This window comes from Gekko japonicus, unplaced genomic scaffold, assembly GCF_001447785.1.
Source record: "Gekko japonicus isolate JY-2015 unplaced genomic scaffold, Gekko_japonicus_V1.1 scaffold243, whole genome shotgun sequence".
Taxonomy (NCBI): domain Eukaryota; kingdom Metazoa; phylum Chordata; class Lepidosauria; order Squamata; family Gekkonidae; genus Gekko; species Gekko japonicus.
Window position 1 is genome coordinate 821486 of NW_015168053.1, and position 13572 is coordinate 835057.

The 13572-nt window shown below is 41.3% G+C and overlaps 1 protein-coding gene across 1 annotated transcript; it reads right to left on the bottom strand.

Moving 5' to 3' along the window:
• Positions 1–854: 854 nt before the first annotated feature.
• On the bottom strand, positions 855–13062 carry SYNGR4 (synaptogyrin 4). Its single transcript, XM_015414391.1, has 4 exons — positions 12967–13062; positions 8010–8247; positions 5097–5233; positions 855–1076 (listed from the first exon to the last, which is right to left on the bottom strand). Exons 1-4 carry the CDS (start codon positions 13060–13062, stop codon positions 855–857), a joined length of 693 nt encoding a protein of 230 aa, XP_015269877.1.
• Between the last annotated feature and the right edge of the window lie 510 nt (positions 13063–13572).

The following is a 13572-nucleotide window of genomic DNA, read 5'->3' on the forward strand; positions in this document are numbered from 1 at the left end:
ATCATTAATGGGTAATTTGACACTGTAGGGTGGTTCGCATGTCTAAGCTAGCCATTTATTTTGTCCAAGAGACTGCATAGAGAAATATCTGTGTGGAATTGGATGGGTGATGTAGCCTGTGGCAATCACCAACTAGCAAAAATGCCACCATGATTGTGGTAAAACCCATGCATATAGCCTGCTCTATGCTTAAATTTTTCCACACAATCCCATATATAGGAAGAATTTCTTAAAAGAAATAAGCATCTGTCTTATATGAGTGTATCAATCCAGTAAGAGAAGGAGTATACCTGGACTCCTCAGCAGAAGCCTGGCTGTTTTTTCCTTGACTGAGGTAAGCAGCAGTTGCTGACAGCTGACTGCTTTTCCTGGCACTATTATGGATGGATGTCCTGGCCTGTTAGCCTGCAAAACTCTATACTGCTGTTTTCAGCTGGGATAACACAGCATGGTACTGTGGCAATTGCACACATGTATTTCTTAGTTCTCTTCTCAGGCTGTAAGGTCTCTGTGCATCTATCTGGACTGCTTGTGCTGGTTTTAAAGGGATGTATCTGGTATATGCTGCAACACTTGAGTAAGAGCTTGGACAAGTTGAGCAGGAAGTGAGTGACCACCCCTGACTTTGCAAAGCCGAGCCATGTTATTTAGCATGTGGGCTGGCTCTTGTCTTTTCTCTTCCTCTCCCTTTTAGAATGATCCTGGGCATCACTCTTGTTTATTTCTTGTTCCTCTAACTTTCATACTGTTTTTAGCAGTGGCAAGCTTATATATCAGAAATTATGAATGTTCTGATAAAGCAATGGATTTTCTCTCTCTCTCTCTCTTTATTCACTGCATGAATAAATAATTGCCTAGGCATCAGAATTCATTAAGGTCAGTCGGTTGGGCACAGGAGTGGATGGGTAAGAGGCAGTACCCACGTTCTCAGGGTACCCCACATTGCTGGGAAACGAGGTGGTGGTGGTGGAAGAGGAAAGGGTGGTCAATGCAACAGATCCTTCATCCAAAGACCGCTTGTAGGGAATAGGTGGCTCAGCCCAGAGGTTTTTCAGAGCAAGGCAGGCCAGGTACACCTGGAGGGAGAAGAGGAGGTGGGTCAGGCACTGTATTTAACTACACAAAAGGTTGACCACCACCCCTGCTGATAAACTTCAGGGTTCAGGAACATAAATTAATAAGAGAGTTGAGTATGGGCTAATTGGCAAGAATATTAATGCTGGTTTCTGGAAAAACTGGATTACTGAGAGTTAGTCTTAGATTAATCACTATATTTTGGCATTTAAAAATTATTACCGTGAGGACATCCTGTGAAGTTCTGTGCATAACAGTGCATGGTAAATAGCTAATATTAACTCTTCCAAGAATGTGGTTTGTTTTATAACAAAAGCATTTTCTGTTAGAAACACAAACCATAAATGGATAACATTATTTCTTTAGAAAAAATTAAGCCAAGGTAGAAAAAAGGTTTTTGATTTTATATAGACAATTTCTGGGCATTTTAAAAAAAGTTTTCAACTAATGATAATGCTTGGGTAAATTGGAAGTCTTTTGTGCTCAAAATAATAATTGGGTAAAATGTGCATTTTCATAAGTGTTGGACAAAAAAGCCATCAAATTCCTGAGATACCATCAACTGATTAGTCAAATGCATTATAACCTTAGAACATAGTTTCACAGGGTAAGCCATGCTGGTCTGTACTAGAAGAGCTAGATTTGAGTCCAGTAGCACCTTAAAGACCAGCAAGATTTTGGGGAGGGGGGGTGAGTTTTCAAGAGTACAAGATTCCTTTATCAGATAACCTTAAAACAGCTATTGTAGCCAGATCAACCCAGCTGCAAGTATGAAAGGGTGTTTAGTTCACTAGTCGCTCTCGTGCAGGAGTCCCCAGCCTTTTTGAGTCTGAGGGTGCCTGCAGAATTGGGACAGGGTGGCATGCACAACCACGAAATGGCTGCCACAGAAGGCTGAGCCAACCACAAAATTGGAGTGAAATTAAGCATAACTCTTCAACATTTCAGGTAGAAGCTCTGCTAAGCAGGATGCCTTTTAAAATTAGCATATTGTTTAAAATATTTTCTTGCATACACACAAAATAAGTAAATGTATGGAGCTAGCTGTCATCTGGCAGTACTGTCTTCATTTTGCAGGCATCTAGCACATGCAAAAGGGAAAGGAAAAATGTTTCTTCAGTGCTGGTGAGAGCTCCTTGTACATGTGCACAGTAAGAGAGAGAATCTGGCCGGATTTTGATAACATAAATGGCTTTTGAAAAGTAAACAAGATTTGATGTAGTGATGTTATTAACTTCTACCTGAATCATAAAAATAGTTTAAAATTGGGAAGATCTTTTTTTTTTTAAGTTTTATTAATTTTTCTATGCTGAAAATTGGGAAGATCTGATGAATTTACCAGAAGTTCAGATTAGGTACATGAAGCATTTTAGCCATGCAGCCCTACTGTGTTTATTCAGAATCAAGTCCCACTGTGTTTTTAGAAGATCACTCTGCTATTTGTATGGGTAAAGTACTTTACATAAAGCCACTGTCAGCATTATATCATAACCAGCCCACTTTCTAAAAACACAGTGGGCATTTACAAATATAAAGTGATATGGGGAAGCCAGGTAATGGATTATTTTGTTCTTCAGTAAGAAAATGCTGTGGTTTTTCTGGGAAGCCTGAGAATATTGAACATTAAATAATAAACATTAAATGTAAAAAAAACCCCTGAAAATAAGACAGCCAATTCAATTTTTCTGTTTTTGTCGTTGTTCTTAAATGTACTACAATTGTAACTACCTCTTCCGAAACTGACAGCAAATCTTCCAGTTTCTCATTTGTGTTGTAAATAAGACTATGATCAAAGTGTGCCTTCAGCAAATTCAACTTATTTGGCTGCTATGGTAAGTAGAGGGAATTAAATTGCCCTGTGCTTGACTGGAGGTCAGATTAGCTGTTTCAAATTATCCCTGCTAGAGTTAAAATCTTTGTTAACTGCTCAGCCTTCCTGATCTAGTGTACTCAAGCCAATGGGCTGGACCGAGTTCTGAATTGTTCTGGTTTGTTCTGTGCCAGCTTATAAATGAAGGCCTGCAACTGCTCTTATGTGAAGGCTCCTCCTGATTAATTCTGCAGCTTGCTGATGGGAAGTGTGAGTCACCTACTTCCACAAGGAATGAACGAATAAACATGTTCTGAAGGAGCTCACTCCTCAGGCAGCTTCTCAACACACTCTGGAATTGCTGGAAATGTACTGCGGCCTTAAGAGTATGACAGGAAATTGGCAAATCCTCCCTGTTTTCTTTGTGTTTGTGTTCTAAAGAAGCATCTTATTTGTACCTGCACCTGTACCTGCACCAAAAATAGGCTTGTGGTATTGGTCCAATTATTTCAGCAGGGATTAGCAGCACAGACCTAGAAGTTATCTAATCATGTTGACCAAAATTTTATTTATTTTTATTTATTATCAAATTTATACCCCGCCATCCCAGCCAAGGTCTCCAAAATGGGGTCTATGCTTGTCATGATTTCTGCCACTTAGCACACAGGCTAAGTTCTTCAACGTTGTGCATCCTCTCTTGCTGTCTTTTCTGGAAGGCTGAATTAGCATGCAATATATTTCATAATCCTTTAGCCAACATACCTTTAATTTGTAGACACCAGGACCTACCTTTGAGCCCATTTGAAACATGCAACTCACAACTAATTTTTTTAAAAAGTGGTCTTCCTCTCCCTCCCCAGCATTGTGAATGCCATTCCACTGCTTTCATCCTGCATTAAGATGAAAGCTTCATATAAACTAAGAGGTGTACTTCAGTATGTTCTGTAATGTGACATTAGAGACTTAGACACACCATTGGTTCCAGGATTAATTTAGAAGAAGAAGAAGAAGAAAAGATTGGATTTATACCCCGCCCTTCACTTGGAGTCTCAGAGCAGCTTACAAACTCCTTTCCCTTCCCCTCCCCACAACAGACACCCTGTGAGGTGGGTGGGGCTGAGAGAGCTCTGACACAAACTGCTCTTTTTCAAGGACAGCTGTGTCAGAGCTTGTGACTGACCCAAGGTCACATCAGCAGGTGCAAGTGGAGGAATGGGGAATCAAACCCGGTTTTCCCAGATTACAGTCCGCACACTTAACCACTACACCAAACTGGCTCTTTAGAAATTCCCACTGTGCAATCTGAGAGATTTAACATTTTATATTGTCACAGGGGATTCTGGGATCTATCTCTAGGAGGGCATGACACACCAAATACTGTTTTAAAAAATCATACTACTGGTATAGCCTGCCTACCAATTTCCTTAAGCTGTATGGTTAGAAAAGATGTTATCTAGCAACAGGAGTTCCTAAAATATATCCCTTCTAACCAATTAAGATTTTGAGATAAGAAAGATCAGAAAGGAATTTTTGTGTGCGCGTGCACTGCCATATATAACAGGTCAATGTCGAAGACTGAGAAGCTGCTGACCTACATAATCCTATTTTGTGTGTGTGCTTTAAGGCTTTTCTTGAATGAATTTTACTAGCAGCCAATCTGCCTGCTCTGAATATGTGTCTAATTTCCTATTCTAGTCAATGGATTGTTGTTCTGAACTGTCTGTTCAAAATGGTACCAAAACCAACTCTAGACCAGTAATAAGACATTCTTAACTATGCTTTTTGTCTCTCATTTGCTGTGACTAATGTGATAACGTACCCTGCCACTGTGAGTCAATTTGGCAGTCACTCTAAACACAAACTCCAACTCATGTGCAATGACACTGCAATAGGATACTAGTTTAGTCTTGGCTCAGTTTTAGTATTATCTGGGCATGCTACAGAGGATTAGTTTAGCTACTTGTGTAGCATTTCGAACAGATAAGTAATCTTACATAGTAGGGAAAACACTAACCCCTTCTGCCTCCCTTATCTGCTATAGTGACTAGGGTTGGTATGACCTGCTTCATGGAAGAAGTTGGTTTTGTCTCTGGTAAGATGAAGGTGTCATTGCTTCTACTGCAGCTCTGCAGGACTATACCCTTCCTCCATAGCTTTCTCAATAGGTGGTCCCTTTACACTGTAATAAAAAGGGGATACTTGACTGACTCACCCAGCATGGAATGGAGAAAAAGGCAAAGGTGATGCTAGCCCGTGCAGCACTAGCTCCCAGCAGGTAGTGGTGAGTGGACCGGTTCCACTGATGAGCTAGGAAACAGAATCCAACAGACCACAGACCTGTCCAGATGACTGGGAAGAAAATTTTACAGTATCAAACAAGCACTTGAAGGTTCACATAGCATCCTAGAGCATAGCATCCTGAGAGACTGGTAATTTGGAGGGTGGAGTGAATAATGTTCATTCAGTTATCTTAGATTCAAGTGGGTTGGTCTGAAGCAGCAGAACAAAGTTTGAGTCCAGTGGCACCTTTAAGACCAACAAAGTTTTATTCAAGGTATAAGCTTTCGTGTGCATACAGACTTTTTCAATGTATCTGAAGAAATGTGCATGCACATGAAAGCTTATATCTTGAATAAAACTTTGTTGGTCTTAAAGGTGCCACTGGACCTGAACCTTATTCATTGATTCATTGCTCCTCTTGAAATACCTTTTCTGAAAAAATCCATCAGCCCCCAGAGATACTGGTTCTAGAAATCCTCCATACACACTAGAAACTGCGAAAAATGTGAACATTCACTCCTCAGACTATAGCAGGCTATTGTACCAGAGGCATTAACAAAATGTACAAGGGTTTTATTCAAAAACAACAAATGCTTAAAATAGCAACCACCCCCTCAGTTTGGTTTCAAGCCTCAGCAGGGCAGGTGCAAATAACTTCTTGGCTCATTTATTATTTTGTATTTGTATATAATTCAGGGCTGAGGAAAAACCTAGGTAATATTACAAAAATGTACAAGTTTCAGAAATCACAAAATCTACCTTGTGACATGAACTGTCTTTACCACATTAACCAACAGAATAAACTTCATTATTAAATTTCAGTTTAGCAAAGATCAGAAGGCCCATTTATGCCAATGCAAAGTAATTAGTTTTATGCTGTCAATTTAACAAGAATGGATTATTAAGACTACTGGACAAAGACCCCAAAAGTTAAACTATTGTGTTCCCTCTAATGTGCCAGTGCAGCTTATGTAAGTTTTCTAGTGTTACTATTGTACCAATCTGAATTATTCTTACTGCATAAAAAACCTGAGCAATCTTGTAGTGAGCACCAAAAAAGGTAGCTCCAGCAACAGCAATATAACTGCTTCTAGAACAAATCAAACAAGCTCCACTTCTAATAAAAGCTCTTGCTTTCATGGATAAACTGACTGCCTTCAGGAATTAGAAAGGCAATCGCTCCCTAAAACAAACAATGCCGCACAGTTGGCAGGTGTATTAAAAAGAGGGTTTTGCCTTTTTAGCTGATGAACAATAAGGGATAGAGGAAAACTGCCAGATCACATCAGATTGTCCTATGCTTCAGCCAGCCAAATATCCTGTCTCCTATGTGGTCAGTGCCAGATGTTTCAGAGGCAAGAACTTCATGATAAATAGGTGTGGAATAATCTTTTTTTTCTGCTAATCCATAATTGTTAGAGATTTGGCTTTAAACGCAGAGGCACAAGAATGTATTGCTTTTCTTCCTGAGAAATTCATTATTCCACCTCTGGGACAAACTGCGAAATTCCTGACCTCCGTTTCTCCCTGGGTTTCATATTTGCATTGTAAAAAGCAATTTTTGACATGCATTAAAATGCTATCTTTATGCTTTAGTGAATTCATTCTTGAGTTCTGAGAGAAGAAACTGCACTCGCTCTGTTCTACCACAGAAGGAAAGGCAGGACAAGATTAATTTGTTAGTCAGCATGAGATATGGGTAGAGGACTAAAAGAACCATCAGCCTACTTTAGAAAAAACATAGATTCAGGAACAGATGCACTCCTAGACAAAACTAGGAAGGCAGAGATATAGGAATGGATGGGCAAAGAAAGAGAGACAGGTATTAGGGTAGAAGTACAGTGGACATTATCAAGATGGGCAGGGATCCTGGAAGCGATTGCACACTATTCAAAGAGGTGAAAATGAACAAACTTTTGTTGAAGTATTGTGAGAAGGCTATTGGGTAGGCGATGTACTCAATAGGCCAGGTTAATCTGAAAAAAGGTAGGAAGAGTGCGTGGAAGCAGAAAACCAGACATGCCTCAGTGACATCAAATTTTGCCAGAACAGACCTGTGTAAATACTGGGAAATGCCAGGGCCTAAGAAATGCTTCACACAGATATATACAATACCAACACTGCGCTGCTTGAAACACTATTTTGCTGTGATCATGCTTCTCAAATAAACCCTGACAGCAAGGAGTAAAACAGCATGAGAAAATGACAGTCTTTTGTGTGGAACAAGTATTTCCTCATTGTTTCCTTGTCTGTCTTCAGGTGTTGTCACGTCTTTTGTGAGCCCTGCAGCTCAAGGGCTGTCTCAAGAGATGAGACAACAGGCAGAGGAACAATAAGACAATACCTTACTCAGTCAGTATAAAAAGCAGCAGTCTGTTCTCACCAGCAGCATCAGGTCAACTACAGGTAAAAGGGATCTTTAAAGGAAGACATAAAATAAAGCAATGCAGTAGCTTTGCGCCAATTTATAGATTGTAGCTCTGCTGTTTTAAAAAGGGGGCCGGTATGCTTCTCTATAGTTTGACGTCTTAGTGGGATAATTGTCAATACCCTGAATACCCATCCCTGTCAAATGGTAAGAAGCTGCAATGGAAATGATAGCAGAACAAGTAATGATAATTTGTTGAAAACAGAAAGTTAGGGTTAGTAGATATAAGGAAAGGTTTTGTGAGAGGCAAAGAAGTTAAATGGGAATTGCTTCAGTTATAGGTTTTGGGGTGAGAATGTGTGAAGAAGCTAGATTTGTCACAGAACACCTTGCAGTTGTATTAGGCCCCTCACCACCAGTAACTGAACATACTAAAACTGTCATTCAATGGATTTGTGAGAAAGGAAAACTACTTACTGGAGAAGGTGACATCCAATACAAGAATGGCATACTTGAACTTGTAACTAGTCACAGTGTTGTCGAAGATATCAAAACCCAAAAACAGAAGGCTCTGGAAGAAGGAGAGTGCACCCACTGTAATACCATAGCAGCATGCTGCATCATTTTCATTCAGCACACAGTGTAGTTCTGAGGAGGTTACCAGGTTTTGGTACCCTTCATTCACCAAGGAGGCAAATACAGTCAAAGAGAAAACCTGAAAGAGGAAACAGAGCAGTTCAACATGAATGGTGTTAGCATATCATGAGACTTCTAAGGTGTTACTTATGCCTGTTTTTACAATTAATCCATCATATATTTGTAACCACTCCAAGAACTGAAATGCACAGAGCAGGCATCAAGTTGAAGGGCAGGAAGTCAGATATCGGAAGATTTGTCTCACCGTGAATCTTCCTTCGCAGTGGTTCAGGGGTGGAGCAGTCTAAACTTCTGGGAGAAGCTCCTCCCTATAGGCAGGCAGGGTCGCCAATCTCTTTCACGATTCCTGAAGGGAACGGGCTCCTCTCTCAGGCCCCAGTCTGGTTCTGAAGCAATCAAACTCCCTCTTCCAAAATTTTTTAACCAGAACCAATAACTACTTCTAAAAAACAGAAGAGAAAAACCACATACCAGTGTGGAGGTGAGACACAAACATCAAATATAAGGTGAAACACTCCCCAGGAGCGCACCTGGAACAGGAAGGATGATAGAAAGTTGAGGAAGTCCTAGGACCAGACAGCATGCTTCCTCCATACCAGCAGCTGAATCCAGAAACCACCCTTGGGTGGGAATAGACTGCCCCATCCCTGGACCACCAAGAAGGAAGATTCATGGTAAGTGAGATAAATCTTCCATTCTCGAACAATCCAGTGTGGGGTAGTCTAAACTTCTGGGACATAGAAAAGAAGTGTGTCCCTAGGAAGGAAAGACCTGGCTCCTAGACCAAGACGGCATGCTGCAGGACCCTCCTTCTGAAGGCAGCCTCCACAGAGGCCAGTTTATCAATCTTGTAGTGCCTGGTGAAGGAGTGGACAGACTTCCAAGTGGAAGCCTTGCAAATGACCTCTAAGGAGGGAAAGGATCTGTATGCTGCTGAGGTTGCCACCCCTCTAAGGGAGCGTGCCATAACACCTGGAGGATCTAAACCTGCAGACTTGTAGGCGAGAATTATACAGCCTTCAGTAGATGTAGAGACCCTGTATCCTAGGGAAGTCTTCCTGAAACAAACAAGGAGTCCGTCTTGCGAAAGGGCTTAGTCCTATCAAGGTAAAAGCTTAAGGCCCTCTTCACATCCAAACAATGCCACTCCTTTTCCTGAGGATGCTTGAGATTAGGGCAGAAAGAGGGAAGAATCAAGTCCTCCAACCTATGAAAGGTGGAATTGACCTTGTGGACAAAGGCTGGATCTGGGCGAAGCACTATTCTATCATTATGGAATATGCACAGCTCCTTGTCCACTGAGAGAGCTCTAAGTTATGACTCTCTCCTGGCTGAGGTGATGCTTAAAAGAAAAATGGCATTAAGGGTGAGTTTCTTAAGAGGACAAGTAGCCATGGGTTCAAAAGGTGCCCTGGACCTGGTGGTGACATTTGAATGGCCCTAACTGACAGCTGAATTGCATCCAACGAAGCATCTGCTGAGAAGGCCACTAAGACAATCTTCTTTCAATCATCCTTTAAGTCTTTAGGTATGTCACTATCTGCAGCTGAACGGTCTGAAGTCCAAGAGTAGAGAGATCTGGCAAAAAGAGAGCTTGCTATGGAAGCCCTGAGTAAGGTCGAAGAAGCTTCAAGGTTTTTGCGCAGTCACTGTTCAATTCTTCAGTTGCAAGGATCCTCATCTGCCTCCGCAGGTAGGACTGAATTAGAACTCAAGCTAGCAACGGGGTCACCTACCAATGACAATCTGAAACACTCAGCTGCCTCTGGTACCAGAGAACAAAACTTAGAGATGATGGGATGATTTGATTTAGGTCTGGCTGGGGACTCCCATTCAGCCTGTACCACCTTATCAAACACCGCTGGGAAGGGAATCCCGAGTGGAAACAACCCTGTTCTTGGGAAGGCTCTGACAGAACCTGCTGGTTTACTTGGATCAAGTGCTTCCACCTCTTTATTATTCACTGGAATTTTCAGGATACATAATACTTTTGGAAGGATCTTGTGGAAAACTTCCTGAGGGAAAAGCCAAGTCTGCACAGTGGTGACTATGGGCTCTTCCTCATCCGATAGCTCACCCTGTTCCTTATGAGAAGAAGAATCAGAGCATTCAGAGTCCTGTTCCTCATATCCCAAGAGTCCTGTTCCTGAGCCCGCGCAGCGGGGAGGGCACGATCCAGTCTCCTTCTTTTAGGGTAGGGAAGAGAGTGTGAGGACCTATCCTTCCCCTTACTACCTGATGCACTATGTCTACTAAGAGAAATGGAGGAATTCTTAGGTTTAGGAATAGTCTGTGAGATGGCTTCTCTAATTTCTCTTTTCATTTTTCCCTTTAATCCAGGCTTGGTGATTAGCCTGAGCATTATCCTAAAGGGTCCAAAACAGGAATACCTGCCAGTTTGGACCCATGTTGGGACCCATGTGGAGAGGCTTGAGAGAGTGAGGAGGGGAGCTCAAGGCTAGAGGCAGTGTTATCCAGGGGACCAGACTTGGAAAGGGCCATCTATGTCACCATTTCCCACTTTTTAAAAACACAAACTAATAAAGAACCCACCCAGGGCTTTAGCTAGGGCCCCTCTTACTGGGGTTCAGAAGTTCAAGGGGGGCTGGAGGAAAAACCTCCACTGTGTGCAGCCAACCCTGTGAGGATTCGAAACTGCATGGAGGGCTTGGCACACTCCAAAGTGGTAGCTGCAAACAATCCTGTAGAGAGAGTGACTGGGGAAGCTCCCGGCCCAAAGGCTGGAGACCCTGTGGTTAGGGAGATCCTGGGAAGCACCAGAATTGGAGGGAGAGAGCCCTGCTGCTGCTAGTAGCTCTCAGTTCCTTCTACACCTGCTGAAGACGTGTCATGTGCCAGGGGCAAAGTCCGTCCCTCTCCCTGATGGATCTCCGAGGAAGAAAAGAAAGGCAAACAAGGGAAAACTTAGAAAGTTAAGAGGACTTAGAAAATAGAAAATAAAGTCGGAATTGTAGTGCTCTAGACGGAGAACAGCCAACATCCTGTTGCCTGAGGCAGGGCCAAAAACGGGCCTGAGAGAAAAACCCCTCCCCTTCAAGAATTGCAAAAGAGATCGGCAACCCTGCCTGCCTATAGGGAGAAGCTTTTCCCAGTATTTTAGACTGCCCCACCCTGGACCACTGGAGAATTACTCCTCCATCCACCATGTTGCCCTAGTGAAAGTCGCTGCTTCTCTGCAGACGTGGACACATTTGTGACATCTATATGAATCTCTTCCTTCAAATTAAGCCATCGAACCTAAGATTTTAGCAGGCATTAGCTCAGGGACGACCAATTTTTTTTGAGCCTATGGAATTCTGGCACAGTGTGGTGGACACAATCACAAAATGGCTATCACAAGAGGCAGAGCCAGCCACAAAATGTCAGGAAGTAAGGTTATGCATAACTCTAGTGGTAAATATTCAACATTTCAAACAAATGCTCTGCTTACCAGGTTACCTTTTAAAATTAACATACCTTCAGCAATATCCTAGTGCTGTGATGGCAGTTGTTATCATAGCACATTTTTTTAAATCCCATGGATGCCACATTGGGAATCCCTACACTAACTTATTTTTAATTATACTGTCTATTATCTAAGGGATTATTATCTTTTAAATACCAAAGTAGTAACACAAACAGAACAAACCTCACATTCAAATGACATAGAATAGATGTACAGCTAGAAATTTGTATACTAGTGTTGATTACCCACATTTACATGGAGGTGGAAAAAGAATGTACACATCAGCTCCAGGAAATCTATCCAAGTACTCATGTTCTTTATAGGATTAAAACTGTCAAGGAGTCCAAGGCTGAACTCTGTAGGTTCCCAGGGCTGATGTACACAAGTAGCCAAACTTTTTTTTTAATTACATAAAGTTTTATTTAAGATCTTTCAGAACAAAATATTTAATCTACAGGCAACACAGCACTCTAAAATCACACAGCAAGAAAAAGAAAAACTAGCTTAACACGTTTCCAAGACCTGCGTTAGATGGCACAAACCTTAAGTTCAAGAGTCAGCCATAGCTTATGCATTCTCTACATTGCTGTCTATTGCAATATGAGCATATCATAGTCTAGGTCTTTAGTCCATTAGAATCCAAGCTAGCCTCCTTTCTCCAGGCTCTTAGCTCAGTTATAGTTTCTTGGCCAAGAAGCATTAGGTGATAATGACACCCAATCAGGTTCCTGCTGGAACCCTCCTCATCACCCCCACCCTATGGGCCACAGGTTCTCATGAGAAGCTAATTACCACATTTCAAACTCTGGCCTTGAAGATGATAAGGGCTATGTAGGCAGAAAGACCTAATTAGCAACACCTGCAAGATGGAATAAAGCTGTTACTATTCATGTTAATCCTTGAGAGGATTCGGGGAGCTTTGCCTCACAGAAACCCTTGGTTTTTTGCTATCAAGCAAAGTATAACTGTAAAACTTTACGTACTTGAGAACAAAAACTAAATGTTGTAAATATCTTATAGATGTGATAAAGATGTGAGGAAGGACAATCAGGATAGTATACTTTCTATGTAATCCATATTTGCAGATATGGATGAACATCACTTTGAAAATGCCTGAGAAAATGTCTGCTATCTTTTGTGTGTCCTATAGCTTCCTTTAGCATTTGTAAATACTATTCTAAAATAAGTATTTGTTATGAAAATGACTGTTGATGGAATTCTTTCTGATTGAAAACAGAGCCTGTGGGTATGTGTAATCTTCATTTAGAAATTATGAGGCTGCCATTTAATTTTGCTGTCTTTTCTTCTCACCCCGGCTAATGTTCTAGTAATGATCTGCGGTCTTAAGAAGAACTGCACCATGTCATGGTCTGAGAAATCCTGCAAGGTTGAGACTGCCTTCCTCATCCTGTGGTTGCCCTTTTGTCTCTAGAACAAACCTTGATCTTGACAGATGCTGTAAAAGGAAGTTGGGAAACATGAACTAAGAAAATAGAAGAATGTTATACTACCTTTATGAGATATGAGATATGACAAACCCATAACAAGCTACTGCTCATCAATACCCACCCATTTAGCTTTCTGTTTTTATCCTACACTAAATCCAAGGAGCTCAGAATGGCATACATAGGTCTCCCCATCTCCAGTTTACCCTCACAACCAGAGATATAAAACTCCCAGGCATTTTGAAACCATGGGGATGGGTAAAATACAGGGTTTAAAAATAAACTTTTTTGGCGGATAATCTGAGGAAAAATTAAAATATATGCAATACTTGCTTTCTTATCCAGTCTAAACTTATTTTATTGCTTTAACAACATGAAATGCATCACTTTGTAGCAAGCAAAAGAAAGGGTGTTATTTGGGCAAAACCCTTCACAGACAGTCACAACTACAGTAGCAGCATATTTTGATTTT